At 41.0% G+C, this 21235-nt stretch overlaps 1 protein-coding gene across 1 annotated transcript in view; it reads left to right on the top strand.

Moving 5' to 3' along the window:
• Nucleotides 1–21192, top strand: part of sspo (SCO-spondin) — a 67694-nt gene extending 46502 nt beyond the window's left edge. Inside the window, exons 102-118 of the mRNA XM_055037722.1 lie at nt 572–618; nt 696–935; nt 1728–1889; nt 5091–5207; nt 5309–5447; nt 5634–5830; nt 5920–6090; nt 7136–7263; nt 7353–7507; nt 8160–8206; nt 10072–10236; nt 11166–11383; nt 12991–13086; nt 18079–18139; nt 18612–18742; nt 19231–19381; nt 20788–21192. Coding sequence (XP_054893697.1) covers nt 572–618; nt 696–935; nt 1728–1889; nt 5091–5207; nt 5309–5447; nt 5634–5830; nt 5920–6090; nt 7136–7263; nt 7353–7507; nt 8160–8206; nt 10072–10236; nt 11166–11383; nt 12991–13086; nt 18079–18139; nt 18612–18742; nt 19231–19381; nt 20788–20810 — 2248 coding nt within the window. The 3' untranslated portion in view covers nt 20811–21192. The remainder of the gene's footprint in view (nt 1–571; nt 619–695; nt 936–1727; nt 1890–5090; nt 5208–5308; nt 5448–5633; nt 5831–5919; nt 6091–7135; nt 7264–7352; nt 7508–8159; nt 8207–10071; nt 10237–11165; nt 11384–12990; nt 13087–18078; nt 18140–18611; nt 18743–19230; nt 19382–20787) is intronic.
• Nucleotides 21193–21235: the final 43 nt, after the last annotated feature.

The raw sequence follows: 21235 nt of genomic DNA, 5'->3' as shown, positions 1-21235 counted from the left end.
CTGCACTAAATAAAAATTATGATTAACGGGGAAAACTATGACTAACTGAAACTATACTGTGTGTTTTATAAAATTAACTAAAACATACTGAAATTATACATATAATTTTTTTTTAAATTGATTTATTTTTTCCACACATGCAGTTTATTTCCACTAACAGTACTCACATCAATCTGCACAATGGCGGCAGCAGAAATTCGGAGGAAACACCAGATTGTTGGTTCATTAGCAATAATTGAATGGATTTTTTTTTAATTACCCAATCAGTGTATGCATAATAACAATACAATACTTTGACCTTTTTGAATTCTGCACCAAAACCAATTAAAGTATGAAAAAAGCTAAAACTGCAACTGTAACTAATAAAAACTAAAGTGAAACTAGACAATATTTAGCTAAAATTGGCAAACACACCATAAAAACTAACTAAAAAACCTGAGTTAGACAAGAAGTCACAATGAAATGAAACTAAACAATATTGAAAAGCTCCAAACTATTATCACCCTGCAGTTCCTACTAACTCACTTTATCTTTTGTTATCTTGTCATCATGTTTTTTTCCTGTCTTCCAGCCTGTGCCATGATGGGACTTTACATTGTGACATGAGAGAGTGTGAAGGTAAGAAAACCGAATGCCTCAACGATCCCCCTCCCATCAAACCACTGGGTACTCCGTCCGGATCGTTCCTCTTCCAGTGGTCCTCAGTGAGTGGTCCCAGTGGACCCCCTGCTCTCCCTGCATGCCCCTGGCCTCCCTGCAGCTTGCTCCGTCCCTGGAGGCGCTCGTCAACGGCACCAACCTGGCCTCCGTCCAGAGACGTTTCCGGGCCTGCCTGGACATCGATTCGGGTCTCCCTATCAAGAGAGAGGAGGAGAGCCGATGTCTGGGGCCCCTGGTGGAGGACAGGCTCTGTCCAGATGCTGCCGTCTGCAGAGGTGATGCTGTTCATTCAGGAGGACGTCGCACATCACAGCCACATGTTCTTTTTTTTTGTGTATTTATTTTATTCTGCCAGAATATTTTTTGTTTTGTTTTACGCCACATTGAGGGAATGTTTGGTTTTGCTGACTCGGGAAACATGTCAGAGTCTGACGAGCAAAACATTCCAGAAAAAAACACTTCATCCAGTCGATGTAGTGATGAAACCCACCTGGTGTGTTGCTTTCATAAAAAAAAAAACCTAAAGCTGGGTCACTGACAGCGCCGTCGCACAACGACATGCCTTGGGAAGGTCACTCAGGGTCCATCACCACTGTTAGCAACACACACTGTACGATGAAACAGCTTCTGATTCACAGTTAATTGTGCTGGTCACAAAAACACACTAATGTTTGTGATTCAGTGTGATAAAGACAGATTAATAGAGTTTGGTGTGTGAATATTTCAGCAAAGTCAACTTCCCTTTAAGTTACATCAACAAGTTTTATGTCTGAGTTATTAGAATGAAATTATTTCAAATTTTCTTGAAATATTTCAAATGACTCAGCACTGATCAGTGGCTGTCTTTACGCCAGATGCATCTAATGAACAGAAAACTCATGACTTGCATGTAAATGTGTTCTCTGAGCGTCTGAACCGTCAGGAGAACGGCCATTGAAACAAATGGCCGTGTTGCTGCAGCAGAGCGTTCCATCACTTCCACAGCAGTTATTGTGATTATCACAGAGGGTGTGATGAGACTCCCGGCAGACTTCATGGTGGTTGTGCTAACGGCTGTGCTGTTCCAGATCTGTGCCACTGGAGTGTGTGGAGTGTTTGGACAGCGTGCGCACAACCGTGCAGCGGCGGAGTCAGGCAGCGCTACAGGCGACCCCTGGCCTCCCCGGCGGGGCCCCACTGCAGGAGCCAGCAGACGCAGAGCCAGAGCTGTAACACTGGACTCTGTCCAGGTACAGCCACGTTATTCCTTCTGTTCCCAAACAAACCGAAAATGTTCTGTAAAGGCTCCATAAAAGGTCCAAAAATAAAAAGGATTCAGCCAGATTTCCCAGTGTCTGCCAGCTTAGACACGAATGCTTGTGACTGATTTTATTTCAGGAGAAATTATTCTACATATGCTTCATATTTATGACAACTTGCCAAACTAAAGTGATGATCATCTACAAGAACAAAAGCAGAACATTAAAAGGAGAAAAATGTAGAGCAAATATTCAGTCACTTAATATGAATTCATCACAATGCAGTGCAAAAAATATGAGAAATATTTGTTTGAACTGTTTGAAAGTTTTTTTTCATTTCAGTAACATAAATTAGAAGAAAATTAAGAAAATGACATGAAGGTTGCTTTTTTTATGTCTCTATTATTGTCAGTTATTCATCTAGTTGCCTTCTAAAATCAAATGATCAAAACTTTAAGTTTAGCTTTCTTTTAATCGCAGCTTATTGGTCAGATTAAAAAGTGTAAAGCCGGAAACTGAATCTGTCACATGGCTTTCATGTGAAACAACAACCAAAGACATAGATTTTTAAGAACATGAATAGGGTGCACAAGTTTGAATTCATTGTGGATTTTCTTTAATCCACAAACATAGCTGATGGATTCCTGTTATTTAGCAAGATACACAGAAAAAGGACTTTGGTAGCTATTAACTAACTTCTGGCATAACTTTAATTAGCTGAAGCCTTTCAATTTCCTTTTGGCAGAAAGAAAATTGATTGCTTTCTTGGCTTGAGCTGTTAAAGGTCTGGTTTTGTTGTTGATTATGGTCTTACATGGTTTTAAACTTTCAATGATGCCGAAGTTGGAGCAATTCGAGAAATGTAATGTTAGTCCATAACTCACCCATTCCAAAATCAGCTCGGATGTGAGTATCTGTGCTTCAGCTGCAATGCAAATCCTATAAATCTGTAGTTCCTCCTTTAAAGTTCCTGTTGCATAAAGAAAACTTCTACAAGCATCACCCACATCACTGCTGTTCTTAATGAGGTAGAACATTTTAATTCAGCTTTTAACAAGCAGCATTAATTTGAATCTGTTGTAACAAAATTAAATCAAGACTGGGACATTTTCTGCCTCTGCATCTCATTTAGCAACAAGGAATAATTAAGTCATTCACTATTTTTCATCTTTAAAATATTTCAGAGGAACTATTTCTCTCCTTTGACTTTAAATTTGGGTTTTAGTATCTTTTAAAATAAATAAATAAATAAAAAACTGATAAAGTGCTGAATTACATATATTTGCTTTCTAGAAGAAATTGACAATCCTGCAGTTGTCATGGATACCCTCATTAAAATGAGGCAGAGAGCCCAATATGGCCTGTAACAAAATGACAGCAGTTTAGTCATAAATGAAATTACAGAGCAGAGTCACCATGCGACACTTCAGCTCACAGCATAATAAGCCTTGTAGCTTCATAGTTCATGACACAGTATGTGCAGTTTTTGTAACTCAGGGCTTCATCCTATCAGGATCTAATGTTTATAACGGAAATGTGTTTTTTAAACTATTATTTTGAAACAGTTGTCACATTTGTACTTGTATAAATGCCGAGAAGCAGCTTCTACAATTCAGAAAGCAACTTAACATTGCAGAACAACACTGATTCGCAGTATGTAATTTGAATATATTTGCTAGATAAACAATTGCACTATGCAAAGCTTTTTTTTTTTTTTTTTTTTTTTTTGGATTGAACTATGCTTTTGATGACGGTGATCAAAGCTGACATGTCTTTTGCTGGTTACTGGCATTGAAGAAATAAATCATGTCTTGTCAGGAATTATAATTAGCTAAAACGCTGGTAGAGAACCTGAGAGATTCTTCATCCTACACACCAGCCTGTGTCAGAAGCTTAGCAGTCTGCTTTGAAGTAAGATTCAGGGTAATGAATGGTGGCTCCGGACCTTTTCCACTACTCCTAATTAACCTTTCTGCACTGTGGACGCTTAAGTTTATGCCATGCAAAAAGAAAGAAACAAACAAACAAAAAAAAAACACAACATAAAGTAATACTAGTTGCTCTTTGGTTTGTCCAACATTGAAGCAGCATGAAGAACAGCACTTTCAGCCAACAGGCAGAACATTTGGTGGGTTTTGTTCGTCACCGAGTCGTTTTGGAGCTAGCAGACGGAGGTCTGGTGGTAAACAGTTTCTGTCAGACTGTGAGGCAGCTGTTCGCCTCGGCGCAACTCTTCTCCAGCAGGGACAATCCTCATTAGTTTAGTTTTGAACAGAATCCTCAATCGAGAGGCTTAATCAGAGATGGACTGATCAAAAGGGAAAGGAATTAAATCATGAGATGGTTTCTGTACATATTGCAGGACGTGAGCAGCTTACAAATCAAGTCTGGATCTCATTTAGTTTATGTACTAGTGGAAGTGCTCTGGATAATTCAAACTATCTCAGAGACTTTGATATCTTTTAAAAACTTTAATACAAGGAAGTACAAGAGAAGCATTCAGAATATCTTCTGCTGCACCTGCAGAATCAGAGGATATCACACCATGAGTGACAGCTGATGCTTTAAAACAGGATTTTACTGTTTCAAAACTGAGACAAAAGTTTACATTTTGACCTTTTTAAGCCGTCTTTATCATTTTACAGTAGCAATCACTATGATCGACACAACTAGCATTTAAAAACCAGCAGTCTCTCTCTGTGTATATTTTAGAGTTGACCAAGTTCAGTCCTCAAGGTCAGCCATCCTGCAACTTTTAGATGTGTCCATTTTCCAACACAGCAGAATCGAATGAAAGGTCTTCAGAGCTGAAAATCCTTCTGATGAGGGGACTCAGCCTTTTGATTGGGAAACGGAACATGCAGGATTCTGGGCCATGAGGACTGACTGGACACCACTGGATCTGGACAGCGGTTTCCTCCAGCATTTCTGAATCCAGCATTTTCCATAACAGCTCAAAGTAATTTTAATCTACTTAAACAAGTGAAACTGGGATCTTCTGGGAGAAGAACCAGACAAAAGTTACATTTTTGACTCATAAATCTTCAATACTTGTCCTTATAAGACTAATATGTATTTTCTACTTTAATTTCTGGAATAGTAAGAGAACCTTCTTCCTATGGATGATCAGGATCTCTGGATGATCACTAGTATGTATCGTTCTAAAACATAACATCCTGGCCTGTATCTCAGGTGAGCGCTGTGAGGACAGGCAGCGGATCTACCAGGAGAACTGTGCTAATCGCTGTCCTCGCAGCTGTGCAGACTTGTGGGAGCATGTGCAATGTCTGCAAGGCAGCTGTCACTCAGGTGAAAATCAAAGCTAACGTTTCCTTAACATCAAACTACAAGAACATGCTTAATTGTTGTTTGATTATTTCTTTCCCGTTTAATCTTTTCCGTGTTGTCAGGCTGTCGATGTCCTGATGGCCAGTTGCTGCAGGACGGCCGCTGTGTCCCGGTGAGCCAGTGTCGCTGTGGAATCCCATCAGCCAATGGGACTGCAGAGTTCAGCCCTGAAGAGGAGCTTGTTATTGAATGCAACACTTGGTGAGAACAGCTCTCTGTGACGAGGATTCTTGATCTTCAAAGGTCAAACCTGTAACAATGAGATGACTACAGAACCGAATTGATTTGAAGAACCTCGATTCGTACGTTGTGTTTGTATATTTTCTGTGTAAGAAAATATAGAAAATATTTTCTGTGTGAGCCTCTCCCGTCCCTCTCTGTGGGCAGTGTGTGTGAGAACGGCACTCTGGTGTGCACCGCGATTCCCTGTCCGGTTTATCAACCTTGGAGCCCGTGGAGCTCCTGCTCCGTGTCCTGTGGACCCGGACAAAGAACCAGGACACGGAGCTGCCAGGACGCACAGGGCGGTCCCCCCTGTGCTGCCACCAGCCAAACTGAGAACTGCCATCTGCCATCCTGTCCAGGTCTGCAGCAGTTTCAAGCTCTCATGATACACCACCTCCATTCCCTTTGGTGTTAAAGTTTTATCGATCCGACTCCTTCATTCCCTCAGAGGGCTGTTTGTTAAGTGAGTGGTCATCCTGGAGCGAATGCAGCAGCACGTGTGGCGGAGGAGTGTCAACACGGAACAAGACGATCCTTCAAGAAGCAGAGCCTGGTGGGGCGGTGTGTGTTGGTCCACTCAAACAGCAGACTGTCTGTAACACCAACAGCTGCTTACCTGGTAAAGCAAACACACACACACACACACACACACACACACACACACACACACCCCCCCCACACACACACACACACACACACACACACACACTGAGAGAGAAAGATGCACATTGTATGACAGACAGAGAAGCAGTGTCAGAGTTAAAAATGGAAGGAGAAGCTAAGTCTTAAACACTACATGCAGTCTGACTGAGTTAGAAATATCTTGCAACGAAGAGCAGACAAGAATAAAGTCTATCAATGTGCAAAGAAGGTCCAGCTTTGATGAAGTGGTTCTACAGAATTATTGCCTCATGGGAGTTCAGTACGAATGAAGCCCACTTTTCAGATTCTGCATTTCATTGGGTTGCTTCTAATTCTATACGTATAGCCGGACGCAGGTCGTAAAATGAAAAGGAATGATGAATAGTTCTGCACGGCACATTATCCGACTCTGCTTGTGACATTGTACAATTTGCTTTGCTGTTAAAGATAAATACATTAAAGGGGCATTCACACCTCCGCTGTTTAGTCTGCTTTACTCCAGTTTGTTTGCTTAGAGTTGTTTGTGGAGGAACAATCGAACTCTGGTGGAACCAACAGAAGTGAACTCTGGTCTGCCTAGTATCATAGGTTTCTGTTCGGTTGAAGTGAACTCTGTTGCTGTTCGAATGTGTATGTGAATGCCAATCAAGCCTTAAAGCGGTCCAACAGCAGGAAGCAGACTATAGCACAGTGCATTCTGGGTAACTAATGCGTAAATGGAGAAATGTTTAGCATTTTTCTGCTGGTGAAGAAGGAAGCTGCACTCTGTGTCGTCTTCAGAGGTTTATATGTCGTTTCCTTCAGTGGGTCTTGGCGCAGCGCCACCACAGGCGAGGAGGTGAACAGGTTTGTCAAAGGGTTTGGTTCATTTGACTCGGTTCAGTGTGGAAGTGAACCACAGCAGCTGAAAACGTAACAAATGCTGCAGTTTTGAACTGAGGCTAGCAGCTGTGAAAACACACTCACTGTATGTCTCCGTTTTTATTCCCGGCTGTTGACGTATCCCGTCTTGTGTGTTGCAGAGTGTCCCAACAGCCAGGTTTACAGCAACTGTTCAGCTTCTTGTCCTTTCACATGTGAGGACCTGTGGCCACACACCGAGTGCTTGCCTGCACCCTGTACCTCCGGCTGTTCTTGTCCTCCTGGACAGGTCCGGACATCCCTTTGTCTCCAGGTGTTTGTGTGTTTTATCCAGCTCCTCTATCGCTGTCTGTTACCATCTCATTGTGTCTTTGCTAGGTGTTGTATGAGGGCTCCTGTGTGCCTCACGCAGACTGTCCCTGTTCGTCACTCTCTTTGCCACCTGAATACCAAAGCTGGAACACAAGCGGCGAGGGCTTTACGGAGGTTCTGCTGCAGCCTGGAACAGTTATTCAGCACCGCTGCAACACATGGTGAGAGACAGGCAGAGGTGTTGATTACCAAAATGCTTAAACAGGATCTTTTGTGGACATAATCAAAAAACTAGTCTTGGTAAAAGACGGTAAACTCTTTTAATGTCTTTTTGAGTTTTATTTATTTAACTTAAGGTGACTTAAGAAAAAAATTGTATTTACAATACAACCCAGTGACTTCGCTCTTATATTTGATTTGACATTGTTCTGTTTTATATTGTGTCAGATAAGTGAATCTCTAAAATGAATCCAGGATTCTGAGGAGAGCGGTGTTCCTATGTCCGCTAATGAAAATCTCCAAATTTTGATTAAACAAGTGATGCAATCCATTCATCCTTTGTCACCATTTTCTTAAAGCACAAACTTATTGCCAGGCTAAATATTTTTATTTAAGGGCCAGGGCTGCAGTTACAGCACATATTTATAATGATAAATGCAAAAAAAAACCTCTCGATTAATTTATGAAGATAAAACAAATCTAAGGGATCTACTGAAGAGAAAACTAAGGGATCTACTGAGATCATTTCTGGTCTTCGGTATGTGGACAGATGTTTTGCGTGGTGTTTCACTGTTCTTTATTTTAAAAAGCAATAGTTAGTGAGATCTTCTCTTTCTGCTGATTGAGTCACTGACGAGTTTCTCCTCCTCTCAGTGTTTGTCAAAGCGGAGCATTCAGCTGCACCTCAGAGAGCTGCGAAGGTGAGTGAAGCTCTTCAACAACTTCCACAAACTTTCCACTAAAAAACAATAACCATGTCTGGCTGAACTCTCAGCGCTATAATGGATTAGATATTTTACTGTATGGATAATTACTCCCAGCTGTTAGTGAGCTGCAGCCGCATCAGTCACAGCTTATGAGAGCCATTACTGGCGTTTTGGTTTTGGAAAAGGATCATGACAAGTCTTTTAATGTTGTTATGAAGTTTTAGGGTGGCATAAAACCACAACTTTTTACTTATATTTATATAACGTCCAACTGCTTTTAACTTGTTGCAGGAAGGTAACTGTTGAGAATGTGTCATAAAACCAGCTGTGGGTCTCGATGAAAATTATTCCATTTTGTTCCAGCCGGTTTTTATGCAAATCATATTTGGTGACAAAGAAACGGAATGAAATGTAACAATGAAGTCAGAGATGACAAACAGTTGCTGTAGTTGTGCAACGTGAAACGGACAGAAAGGATCAAAAATGATTTCTGTTCCTTTGCAACACCTGACATTTTCATTGATTTGAGCTCCTGCTTCACCGTTTTTCCCAGCTGGTGTTGCAGTTGAAGAATGGCTTTAATTTTAGGCGGCCGCAGATTTTTCATTATAATTGTGCCGGAGCTTTATTTTTCATGCAAGTGAATTTGCTCAGATGACAGCTTTCATTCATTTTCTGCAACGGGTAAATTAAAGTCTGAGTGAAGCAGAGGAAAATCACGGTCTCCGTTTGTCACGCCGCATAAAGATGTGGTTACCGAACAATGACCATGACGTGTTTCACTTTGCAACAACGCGAGTTTACTGATGGGATTAAAATTAAGGAGGAAAAAGAATGAAGATGCAGACAGGATCAGAAGTCTGCGGAGTGATAATGAATTGGTAGGCAGAAGAAAGTTCAGGGTGATGGGATGGGGGGATGAGGGGCTCACAGAAAGCCAATGCTTTGGCTGACTCAGCAGTGTCACATCAGGGAAAATGGAAAGCAGCATAAAGAAAAAAGTGGTTATTTATCTCTTTTCATCTCTTTTTCTTGTACAAGATGGGATGAAGAAAATTAGCACATTTTTATATTAATTGTAAAACATGACTTTTTGGATTCTTAAAGGTGTACGTGGCTCATTCAGGGACTTTGGAAATTTTTTTTTGCATTTTTTTCAAGACACGGTTGTGAAAAGTAAAATACTGACATTGAAAGGTTTGACAGCATTTAAAGATGCGTTGAAACCCCGGGCTTATTAAATCCAAACTTTGTTGTTTGATAAACAACATTTGTTTAAAATCTCACCATTTTCTAACAGTATAAAATGAAGCATATAAACTGTTTACAGAGGGATCTCTTCCACCTCCTCTCTGAGCTGCCATAGCCATCTGAATAAATTCACCAGCCAATCAGAGCCAGGAGGAGGGGTTTAGTACTGTCAATTATTTTAATGGACGTGTTGCTAAAAATGGCAGAAACAAACTCACCATTACAGGAAAATATTTTATCTTCCGTCATCACAAGCTATGCTAACTTGATTTAGCGTTCTAGATTCTTATCTGGAAGAATCTGTAGCAGAGCAGAGAAGAGGGGAGGCAAGCTTGATTGACAGTGTTAAGTCCCGCCCCCTCCACTCTGATTGGTTGTTTCTCATTAATACTGGGTGAAGGCAGAAGATCTTGATTTTTTTTTTTCACATATTTTCTGTCACATACTATACTGTCACGATATGCGGTAAGTTTCAACAAATATGTAGAAAACAAACATTACATGCTGCAGATCGAACTGCTTCATGCTGCATTTAAATATTTGTCAATATTTGACCTAAACATACTGCGTGAAGTTGTTCTGACCCGCCTGGCTCTGCCCTCGTCCAGTGGCCTGCCAGTGGTCCAGCTGGTCGCCATGGAGTCCATGCTCGGCCAGCTGTGGTACCGGCCAGCAAAGCTCCACCAGACGGGTTCTGCAGCCCAGCCTGTACGGCGGAGCCCCGTGTGACGGACTGAACATCAGGAGTATGGCCTGCGAAGCTCCTGACTGCGGTGAGTGAACGCAGCGGAGAGGAGTGATGTTCAACAGATGGCCACTCCTGAAGACGTTTAAAGATGTCTGAAGCGTAGACTTTGGAACATCGCCTTACAGAAGCATTCATACTTGTTGAACTTTTTCACATTTTTTCACCGAAATCTGAAAGATGGAGCCTGTATTTATGTTTAGCCCCACTTTGTAGAGGACCAAAAGGGACATAGTTGGATGAATAAATACATCTTTAATTCTATACAATCAATTCTTTGACTTTATCCACTATCTGTGTGAATGATAGTATCCTTCTTCTGTTGTTTCCTAATTGTAAAACCTCTCCAAAGACAATCCTCCATTACAAGAACCGCCAAGCTTTTTAAAGACTCAGTCTAAAGTCGAGGAGTTCAGTGGATCAGTTTAAAAAAAGGGCTTGTGGAGACCAATGCACCAGACTGAAGAGTTTCAGCTTTCAGTTTTTGGTAGAAACGAAAACAATGATAAATTTTGCAAATGGAAATTATTGAGCTCGTTTTAATTGATCATGTCATTAATTGTTTGTTGCAACAGGCAACAACCCTGGAAAATAATCTTGACCTGAAACCTGGTGGAGTTTCATCTTCCAGCAAACATGCAGCTAAACATGCTGACATGGCTGCAGCCCAACACTGGCTCAGTCAAAGGCCAGACCAAAATCTAGCTCAGGATTGGAAGCTAGGCTTAAAAACTGGGGGTTCAATAAATCTGGCCCAATTTTCTAAATTTTGGTGATCAGCTGATAGTTCCATCTGAAGCTGATCTCATCCATCTCTCCGTTTGAGATTTTTCGATAAAACAAACAACGATTTCAGTCTCTCCATGTCCAAAGCTGGTAGAGATGTATCCAGAAGTGGAACAGCTGGGAGGGATTTTCTTCACCTTCCTTCCTTTCCCTCCCTGTCACCCTGTGCAGCGTGTCCCAACGGGGAGCGGTGGAGGCGGAGCCGCCTGGAGGAGGAGGAGGCCCCGCCGTGTGAGAGGAGCTGTGGGGACATTTACTCCACACCCCCCACCGCCTGCGGCCGCTCGGCCGGGGGCTGCGTGTGTGTGGAGGGACTGTACCGAAACCCGGCGGGCGCCTGTGTCATCCCCGCCCTCTGCCCCTGCCACGACCAGGGCGTCCTGCGAGAGGTACACACACACGCACACACACCTCACACCGGAGGTAATCAGACAGCTGGTGGCCAATGAAGCTGGCAGCTTGGTCCCGTTTTAACCGTGTGACTGTGCAGTGTGTGCATTTCGTCCGCATCCTGGTGTTTACTCATAAAGAAGAAGAACAAGAAGAGCCTGTTATAAGATGAGCGATCAGGCTCAGGGGCCACATTACACCACAAGGCCTCTCCGTCCCCGCAGCCTCATCCATTATGCAGCGGGGCCCCGTGGAAAGCCTGTTCTCCGGCTGCAACCGGGCAAACCTGCCAGGAATTATTCATGAAGGAAGGGATATTAGAGCGTTGCTGAATTAATCACACACTGACAAGAGTTCTGCTACCCTCACCTTGATCAGTCTTACTTCTTTTTTTCCCTCTTTTCTTACAGTTCAGCTTTATTTCTTTTGTGGAACAGCTGATTCTTTCCCTCTGTGCTCTCAGTCTTTCAGTCTGTATTCCTGCTTTCTGTCACATAGGCTTGACTCATGTTCTTATGAAGTTTTTTTTTTTCATTAACCTGTTACATTGTACAGCTTAGTGTAAGCAGAAACGTCTGATGAGGGAAACTTGTAATAAATAATAATTAAGATTGAAATGAATGGAACTGGCTCTGATTTTGAGTATATAACTGGTCTGTAAGTTCTATTAAGACCTGATTAGATTTAACATAATCCGTAAAACTGGATCAGTTTCTCACGTAGTATGGGACTTTTACAAGCATTGTTTTTTTTGTTTGTTTGTTTTTTACATATTTGTTAAAACTATCACTACGTGGTCACAGTGTAGCATGAGACATATATTCTGTGAAAAAAACTCTAGCTATGTGCGGTCAGACTGCCATCTGCAGAAAAAAACATAATAAAAAGAAAATAAATTACTGAAAGTGGTAAAGAACTGTATATAATGGAGCATAAAAAATGTCAGGTCAGTACCTATTAAATGTCTTACAAAATCCCTCAGGGATCCACTGAACCACAGCCCTTTCTTATATTTGTAAAGTTGAATAACTTGAGTTAAATGTAGAACTCCTATTTTCACTGACAATGGTTAAAATGAAAATCGTGGGCTCCAGAAAAATGAAAGCAGAAAAGCTGCGTTTGGGAATGAAAATGAATTTTGTAGCTTCCTCTTTACATGAAACAGCCTTAGAAAAACCTTTTGTCAAGAAAAACAGGGCCGCTTCACTGTCTGGGAAAATCAAACGCCTCAACCAGACCGCCACAAAACACTTCAGGCTCCAATAGATGTTAAGTAGGCCAATGCACAGTATTAGGTTATGATTGTTATGATTCACACAAGGTTTTTTGATAATTAATGACTCCACACAAACATTAACCAAGAGTGGCAGAAATGTTGTTTATTTTCTATCCTTATAAAAACAGCAAAGAAAAACTTAGATTTTACTAGTGAATGTATTAATGTGTGTTGTTTTCTGTGTGTTTCCTGTGTGTGTGGGTGTGTGTGTGTGTGCGGGTGTGTGTGTGCGTGCGTGTGCGTGTGTGTGTGTGTGTGTGTGCGTGTGCGTGTGTGCGTGTGTGTGTGTGTGTGTGTGTGTGTGTGTGTGTGTGTGTGTGTGTGAGGCAGGCGGGGTCGGAGTGGGAAGAGGGCTGTCTTTCATGCAGCTGTGTGAACGGGAGGACGCTGTGCCAGGTGAAGTGTCCTCCACTTTACTGCGAAGAGGTGAGAGCCAGAAATGAATAAAAGATTTGCATAACCAGGTCATGTGCTGCCAATGCTAATATCGTTTCTCCAAAATGTTCACAGTTAGAACATTAGATTTTCCTTTACATCAGGTGCAACACTGGGCTTATGCCAAATATTTCAAAATACATCCTTTCAACAACCTTACTGAACCCATTCAGCCATAACAGAGCAGAAACAACATGAATAATTTGTCAATACTACATCATTTATATGTATTTGAACACTAATTAGCTCAAGCAGCAGTAAAATAACAAAGTACATGCTGCCATTTACTGAGCTGAATGTCACTCACCAGGCTGCGGTCTCCGTTTTATTTTGTTCCAACATGTTTCTACAATAAAGTCTTGTGGTTCTAAATCTAAATTATGCAGGAACCAGGACACAGTGCATCTTGCACTGACAGATTTGTGAAACCAGCTCGCCCCCACCATCTGACCATGACTACTGCAGGTTTTTCCTAACTGGGAATGGGAGAAAAAATCAAGCAAGAAATCACGTTTTTTTCTTTAAGTCTAGGAAATTATTCCAAACTGTAAACAAGAGCAGACCTTTTGGTAATTCATCTATCTTAAAGTACATTTTATATGGGTAAAAAACAACAGCAGAGAATAAAACCGTCGCAATCTGATAAAGATGCTCAGATGTAAATATGGACTTTCACTCTATTTCAGACAAAATATGATAAATGAAGCAGAACTAATTCATTATGATGTAAATTTAATGCAGAATGCTTAGGTATTGAGCAGTAAACATGATTTTCTTGTTAAGGATCAACACGACCAAAGTGAGAGAAAACATTGGAAACATTGTCAGACCTAGACCGGTAAAATCCATCTCAATACTGTGTATTGAAGTCAGAATAAAGATTTTTAGTTTGTACTCAAAACACAGGTGGCCCAGAGAAAAAGGTGCACCGAGTCTTTCAAAGACATGTTCTGCCATGACCTCAGAATGGAACAGTCCATGTAAAGTCTCTGGTAGTCTGGTGGCCGTGGCTAAAATGACCCGTCTCCCCTGAAGGGGAAGGAAGACGACCTCTCTGGCTGAAGCAGATCAATACCAGACTTAACTGTTCTCCTTACTGTCTCGGTTCCTGTAAAGCACCGTCTTTACTTCATGAGATTAGTTCAGTTTCAGACTAATTTAACCAACATTTGATTAAAGCTGAAAGCTTCAAGTTTTATTCTCCTATCCAATGACGATGATCACCCCACCAGGAACTGGAACTGATTGCCTTGTATCAAACAATGTAGTTCGATTTTCTTCCATGTTACTTATTCTTTTTTTTTTAAAAGAAATACTCAAGTTCTTTTTTGAGGAGTTCTTTTGTATTGGTTTACTCCAGATAAACTCCTCTTCTTTAACAGAGCTATTAATGTTATCATTTGATGCTAGAGTTGTCTCAACTTGTTCAGTTTTTTGTCAGCTACATTATGACACTGTGAGTCAGGCCAGATTCAAACATTACATCAAATTTCCTACAGCTCTGTCCCAACCAACATGGGACAGCAAGCTGGAAGTTAGTTGCGCTAACCCTGAAACACTGATCATGAACATTAGTTCTGCTAACAGGAAAGTGCTATATCATCACAGTATTTAGCAAAAGCTAATTCTAAAACACTGAAGCGCTAAATCTAACCATGGTTGCATGTTTTAGGCTACGACGTGGTACGTCAACCTCAACAGAAACAAATTTGTCATTGCACACCTACCTGCAAGTTTAGATGAAACGAGGACAAAATCTAACTTTTCAGGTCTCATAAAAAAATTTCCCCTTGGAGAGCAAGTTCAAAATAAGCCACAGCAGGCAAAATCTGCCATCTCATTCTTGACACTGTGACCTGAATAGGTATTTTTAGCTCATGGTTGTTGTACGTAGGCAGTGATGAAAGTAAATGGGGCTGACACTCAAAATCCTTCCTGTTTTCTCTGAGTTATGCCTCCGTGAAGTTACACCTCAGTCGGTACGGAAAGGTCATTTAATGCCCGTTGGTTTCCGTCTCAACACTGCTTTCTGTCAGCATGCAGTGATTTATGAGTCGGCTTTGAGCTCCTTGTTCTGGGTAGTTTACTGAACGTGTCATCAAAGCTGGTGAGATAACCTGTCAGGAGGTTTTCCTCTCAAACACAGACTGCCACCCGTTAGATCCAGACACGGGTGATTGTACAACAAAGTCATTCGATGAGTTTTCAAAGGTCAAAAGACTCAAATGTAAGCATACAGCCTGAATATTATACTTTAATATTTAAACGTCCCTTAGCAAGATGCAGAGAAACTACAGATTCTTTTGTTGAAATCCACAAGCTGAGAGAACTAATTGTTTTCAATATAGTTAAGGTCATTCCAGAGTGTTGATCTCCCAAAGCCGGTGCTGATGTGTGTTTGGGATTATTTTATTCTATCCACGTTTTATCTTGCTACCTGGCAATTTGTGATAAACATAAAGAAGTTGGAGCTACTCTCCATTTCTTTTTAATATTCCTTCCTCTTTGTGTAACGTACCATTATGGACTGCACTGACCGGCCAGTCAACCGAACAAAGACACAACAAACAAGCAGAAGAATGTGAAGTGTTTTGTTTGGTAGACCCAGCAGCTGATTTGATTTTGGCTTGACTGAAGCTTTGGAGAGCTCATACATTCCTTCCTATTTGCTATGGCCTGGAAGGGAGCCACCGTACGAAGATATTAACTTTGTTCTTTTGTGACATCAGTCTCATTGTTAGTTTGTATGTGGTTGAAAGATCTGTAGATTGTTAAATTAAACAGAGGGTATTCTTGTTTTAATAAGACATTGTGTGTTGTATAAACCTTTTACCCATGAAAAGGAAGAGCTCCAATGCATTTTTATAAAGGCCAAAAGTAAATAACGATGAGCCCATGTAAAGTCCTGACTGGCATTGTAAGTATTTTACATTAACCTCTACAATTATTCCATTTTTCCCCACATTTTTCCGTATTAAGAACTCCAGAACCAGAACTGGTCTTGTAGCACAGAAGGAGATAAAAGGGTTTTTGGATGTGTGTGGATGTTTAGGTGCCACAGAGCAGTGAAGGATGCTGAGATGACTTTGGGATGTGGCAGCCACAATGCCAAAGTCTACTCTTAGACTTCCTCAGCAGCTTTTGTCAGCCCTGGGTATCACACAACACCACACATTTCATTGTCTGCATGGTGATTGTCCTGCATATCTTCTCCTTTGCAGTGTAATTCCTTCCCTCTGCGTGTTCCTACAGCCCTGTCTCCTTCGTACTATTTTTAGGCTCCTCATTTGTGTCTTGTTTTTGTCCCTTTTGCCATTTTCCACCCTGGTTTCTCTTACATAGCTGTCCTGCTATTGGGCCCAGCTTAGAAAAAGAAGAAAACAATATTGTCTTGTATTCTAGGATATGTCCTAGAATTTTTCTGAGAAAAGTCAACTACTTTTTTTTTTCCTTTTTGTGCAGTGTGACCCAAGACCAATTGAGCATTGGTCTATGGAAATATTCTGCCAGCTTTGTTCAGTCAACAGTAGCTGCAGTTGACATATTGAAAATAAATTCTTGTAATGGAAACAAGCTGCTTTTGAAAAAACTTGTCTCCTTGATAAAATGGTTGTGATTTCTTTGGTCGTATCGACATTGGTTGTTTTCCTAAAACATTAACGGAAGCACTTTTTTCACATCACACAAGTCACATGATCAACACCCAGATGTTACTACTGGCCCAGGCCATGAAGAAGATGATCACAGGAAGTAGTTGTAGGAGGATGATGCTACGGCATGTTTTTTAATGACTTATCGCGTGCACAAACTTTGTCCTGTGTGTTCCTCATTGCGTTTTGTACGTAATGGAAACACAGCAATTTTCACTTTGCGCACATTTGTAATGGAAATGCAGCTACTGTCTGCCTCACACAGAAACAGATAGCCATGCGCCCTGACTTTACAACTGACCAAAAATGAACAGGTAATCTAATCCAACCAAACTGATGAAATATAATCTAAAATGTTTGGAAAGTCTGAGAAAACACTGAACACTCCGACACAGACTTATGCAAGCAGAGGGAATCTCTGGCATCTTCCTAGCTGAAGGTCAACAAGTTCACTTTTCCAAATCAGGCAAAGTTTTAAACAGTTTTAAGTCCATTAAAACATCTGAGAAACATGGGACTGAAATTATGGCTGAAAAATCCCACAACAGGAAGAACACTGACACCAAAACATCTAACCACATACAGTATGCTGTATGTTCTCTCAAATACAAGCAGAGGCTCAATATTTTTGATTTTGATCAGATGATCACATTTAAGACACGACTAAGAAGAACCTGAAGCAGGTTTTTTGAAAAGGTGGTGGAATATTTGAATACAATGATCAAAAATTATATTTGTATGTAGCTGCATGATATTTAGGCCTGTCATGATAACACATTTCTGGATAAATTGTTCCAGAGGTTATTGTGATAAACAAAAATATTGTTGTTTTGAGACTATTTTTAAGTAATGTGATGGTGATGACAATAAAAATAATGCAACAGATCAGTAAACTTTAAATTCTGATGAACATTTAACATTGGAACTGGAAGACTTTGTAAATATACAAAATAATAAACAAAACAAATCAAATAAATATTGAATTCTTTGTAAACAAAATGGTCCTTCAAAATAAGGGTTAGTTGAGACTAAGGCACTAAACTCAAGAGTTTTACTATACAGCTTTTGGTAGAAAGAGACAAATGATAAATCATGGAAATTATTGTTTTCATTTATCATGTGATTAATTGATTAATTGATTTCTGTGACAGGCCTTCTATGACTTCAACATTTATGATATAGAATTCTGGTCTTCCTGTGGTTCCGTGGCCGACTGGATTGACCCCAATTTGCAGTTTTTAAAAGTTACACTGTAAAAAATAAAATAATAATAAAAAAATCTTCAGTAGACAATTTGAAAACTATGCTAAAGTAATCACCATCTCCTTCTCAGGGGGAAGTGAAAGTGGAGGAGCCAGGCAGCTGCTGTCCAGTCTGCAGAAAACAGTTCCCAGGTCAGTGCAACCTGCAGGAAGTTAGCGCTGTCATGGTAATCTGTGTCTCAATCGGCTCGTCAAATTCGCCGTCTCATCTTTCAACTCTTTGGGAGTTTGTACGGATTGCGACACAGAACAAAGCGGATGATGCTAATGTGAAGCAAACGGCTCTGACAAGCACATATTGAAACAGCCTTAACGGTGATGGCCTCCAATGCTCCATTCCTCATTCTTCATTTTCTAAAAGGGTAAAACCCGAGAGCTGCAGTCTCCAATTAGTGAGAGATTACATTATTTAGCCTACACTGGGGCTTTAATCTCTCCCTGTGGAAGAAATGTCACATGCTGTGAGGGCAAGGCAATGTCACTGAGCTCTCTGCTCTTCCTTCCTTCTATGCAGAAACTAAATGATTCTGTGCTTTTGCTGCATTTCGTTGTCTCTCTGTGTCCCCTTCTCCGCTGTTCTCGTCCTCATCTCTGTTTCCACCAGGTGAGCCTGAGGCGGAGTGCAGGCGCTACATCCAGGTCCGGAACATCACCAAGGGAGACTGTCGGCTTGACAACGTGGAGGTCAGCTTCTGCAGGGGACGCTGTCTGTCCTGGACTGATGTCATCATGGAGGTCTGGGCAGATAAGATGAACACACACACGTATATTGACAATCTTTCTGTGTGAACACATGACTGTTGTACTCACTACTATGAAATTTTATATTATTTAAATGTTGTATACTGGTGAATCCTGCTATATAAGGCGGGAAACTGAAGATCTGAGAATGTCATATAAAAAAGAGAAAAGACACAAAACTGCCTTTTGTGAAGTTGTTGATGTATAAAGGCATCAGAAAGTCTAAGACATGTTGCTGCCTTAACTACCTGAAAGAGACACAAGAACGGGTTGTCGACCAAATCTGGACAAAAGTTGAGCGACAGCAATTTTAAATGGCTTCCAAGACACATTTTTACTGATGAAACCATTCATACAAGAAAAGCTAGCATGACGGCACTTTTAGCTACAAAACAAGGGTCCTCTGTTTCTGTCTGGTTCTCATTTTACGACCTTCTTCCTCTCTCTTTTCTGTTGTTGTCCTCCCTCCTCTCCACATGCAGGAGCCCCACCTCCGCTCAGAGTGCGAGTGCTGCAGCTACAAGCTGGACCTGGTGAAACCGGTCCGCTTCCTTAACCTGCAGTGTGCGAGCGGAGAAAGTGAGCAGGTCTTCCTACCAGTCATTACCAGCTGCGAGTGCACCAGCTGCCACGGTGAGGAACACTGAGGGGGGATTTGCATATCTGTCTCTCATGTCGGTATGAAAATGAGGCATATGCTCAGACTGTGCACAAAAGAGAGAGTGCAGAGTGCTGACTTCTAGCCAACAACATGCTTTTCAAACAAATGGAAAGGTCAGAGATATTCTCTTGTAGACCATTGTTCTTCATAAAGCCACATTAATTATGCCTGTCTCTCATCTTTTTGAAGAAAGAGAAATTAAAGCTGTGAGGTAAAAATTTTTTTTGAAAATCTTATTATGGGAAGTTACAAAGAAACTGTTGACAGAATAATTTCCTACATAGTAAGACATATTTGTTAATAAAAACCCATTTAGGCTAATAAAAAAAATATCTAAGAAAAATGTAAAAGAACTGTTTAGCCACAAAGTTGCTAGGTAAAATGTCAAATGAAAGAAAAAATAAAGCTACAACATTGACTTTTCTTTTTCAAACTTTTCAAAGACTTAATTACTACTCAATAATTATATAACTCCACTCATGTTTCAGTCCAGTTATCCAATCAGCGCCTCAGGGCTCAAACATAAACATACAGTCACTGGTATTTTCATATATGTAGCCGATGCACATCCACTGATGTCCCAGTTAAACAGGGACTTCAGTGAAAGCAGAGCTCCGACCTCTGAAGGAGTTGCATGTTAATCCATTAATCAACCTGGTTAATTGCATCAGTTAATTGGAAAACATCACTCACCATCTCCCACAGCTACTCTGCTGCACGCATTACGCCTGACGGCTTCACTTTTAGGGACAATCCATCTCTAATGCACACACACACCCACGGTTGCACACACACACCCACGGTTGCACACATGCAGACTTCTATCACTCTAATGTGTGGACTTTCATTGACTTTCTTTCATTTCTCCAGCCTAACCTGGATCTTAAACTCAAACCTGAACACCTTTGAGTGTAAACCTAACAAAACCACAATTTATGTTTTTCTGTCACCAGAAGGTCCATATTTTATCCATCCCATTGCAGCTTTATTATTTTATTCATTTCTTATCAATGAGGGTACTACTGCAGTTTTGTTATTTTCTGGAAACATAATGACAAATAAAACACTTTATGTCTCATTTCCTATAGAAGCATGTGTGTGTGTGTGTGTTCCTACTCATATTAGGACTTGGTATTGACTTCCGTTCATTTTGGGCCTGTATCTATGCCTGACCCCAAAAGCCCCACTAATAACACCCAGTGCCAGTATATTCTTAATCCTAACCTTAACATCAATGTGTCCTTCAAGTCTTTCAGGTCAACAAAACAGAAACTGTAGGAAATCATGATGTTATAACCTGTAGGATGGAAATGTTTTTTTGTTTTGTGTGAGGTGGCGAAGCCAGCCTGCATCACTTCCCTGTTTCCTCTCCTCATAGGAGGCGACATATCCAGACGCTGAGTTGAGTTTGTGGCTCGAGTGTGTGCTTGTGCGCGTGAATGAGTGTGTGTCACATAGAGTGGGAACAGTCTGAACCCCATGCTGAGCGAAGCAGCATTCTGACAGCCAGCTCTGTGATAAATGGATGTTTCCAGGACGAGCAGATGGATGGACAGACGAGCGGCTCTTGAAGGACTCACTGCGCCGCGTAGTTTCAGTCGTAGTTTCAGGTTCTTGCTCTGCAGCTTCTTCTGCCTGTACAGTCTTTTCTACTGTGTGTTTATAGTTTGATCCAAGTTTGACCTGTTTACGCATTAAGAGATGTTTATGATTTCCTTATGTCTGCTGTCAGTCTTCTTGTTTCCAACTGTTGAGCTTATCAATAAAAAATGTTTATTCTGGAGTTATTCTCCGTGTCGTCCGTTTTTCATTGATTGTCATGACCA

This window comes from Poeciliopsis prolifica, unplaced genomic scaffold (genome assembly GCF_027474105.1).
Source record: "Poeciliopsis prolifica strain line A6 unplaced genomic scaffold, Auburn_PproV2 SCAFFOLD012, whole genome shotgun sequence".
NCBI lineage: Eukaryota > Metazoa > Chordata > Actinopteri > Cyprinodontiformes > Poeciliidae > Poeciliopsis > Poeciliopsis prolifica.
This window is presented reverse-complemented; position numbering and strand designations above follow the sequence as displayed.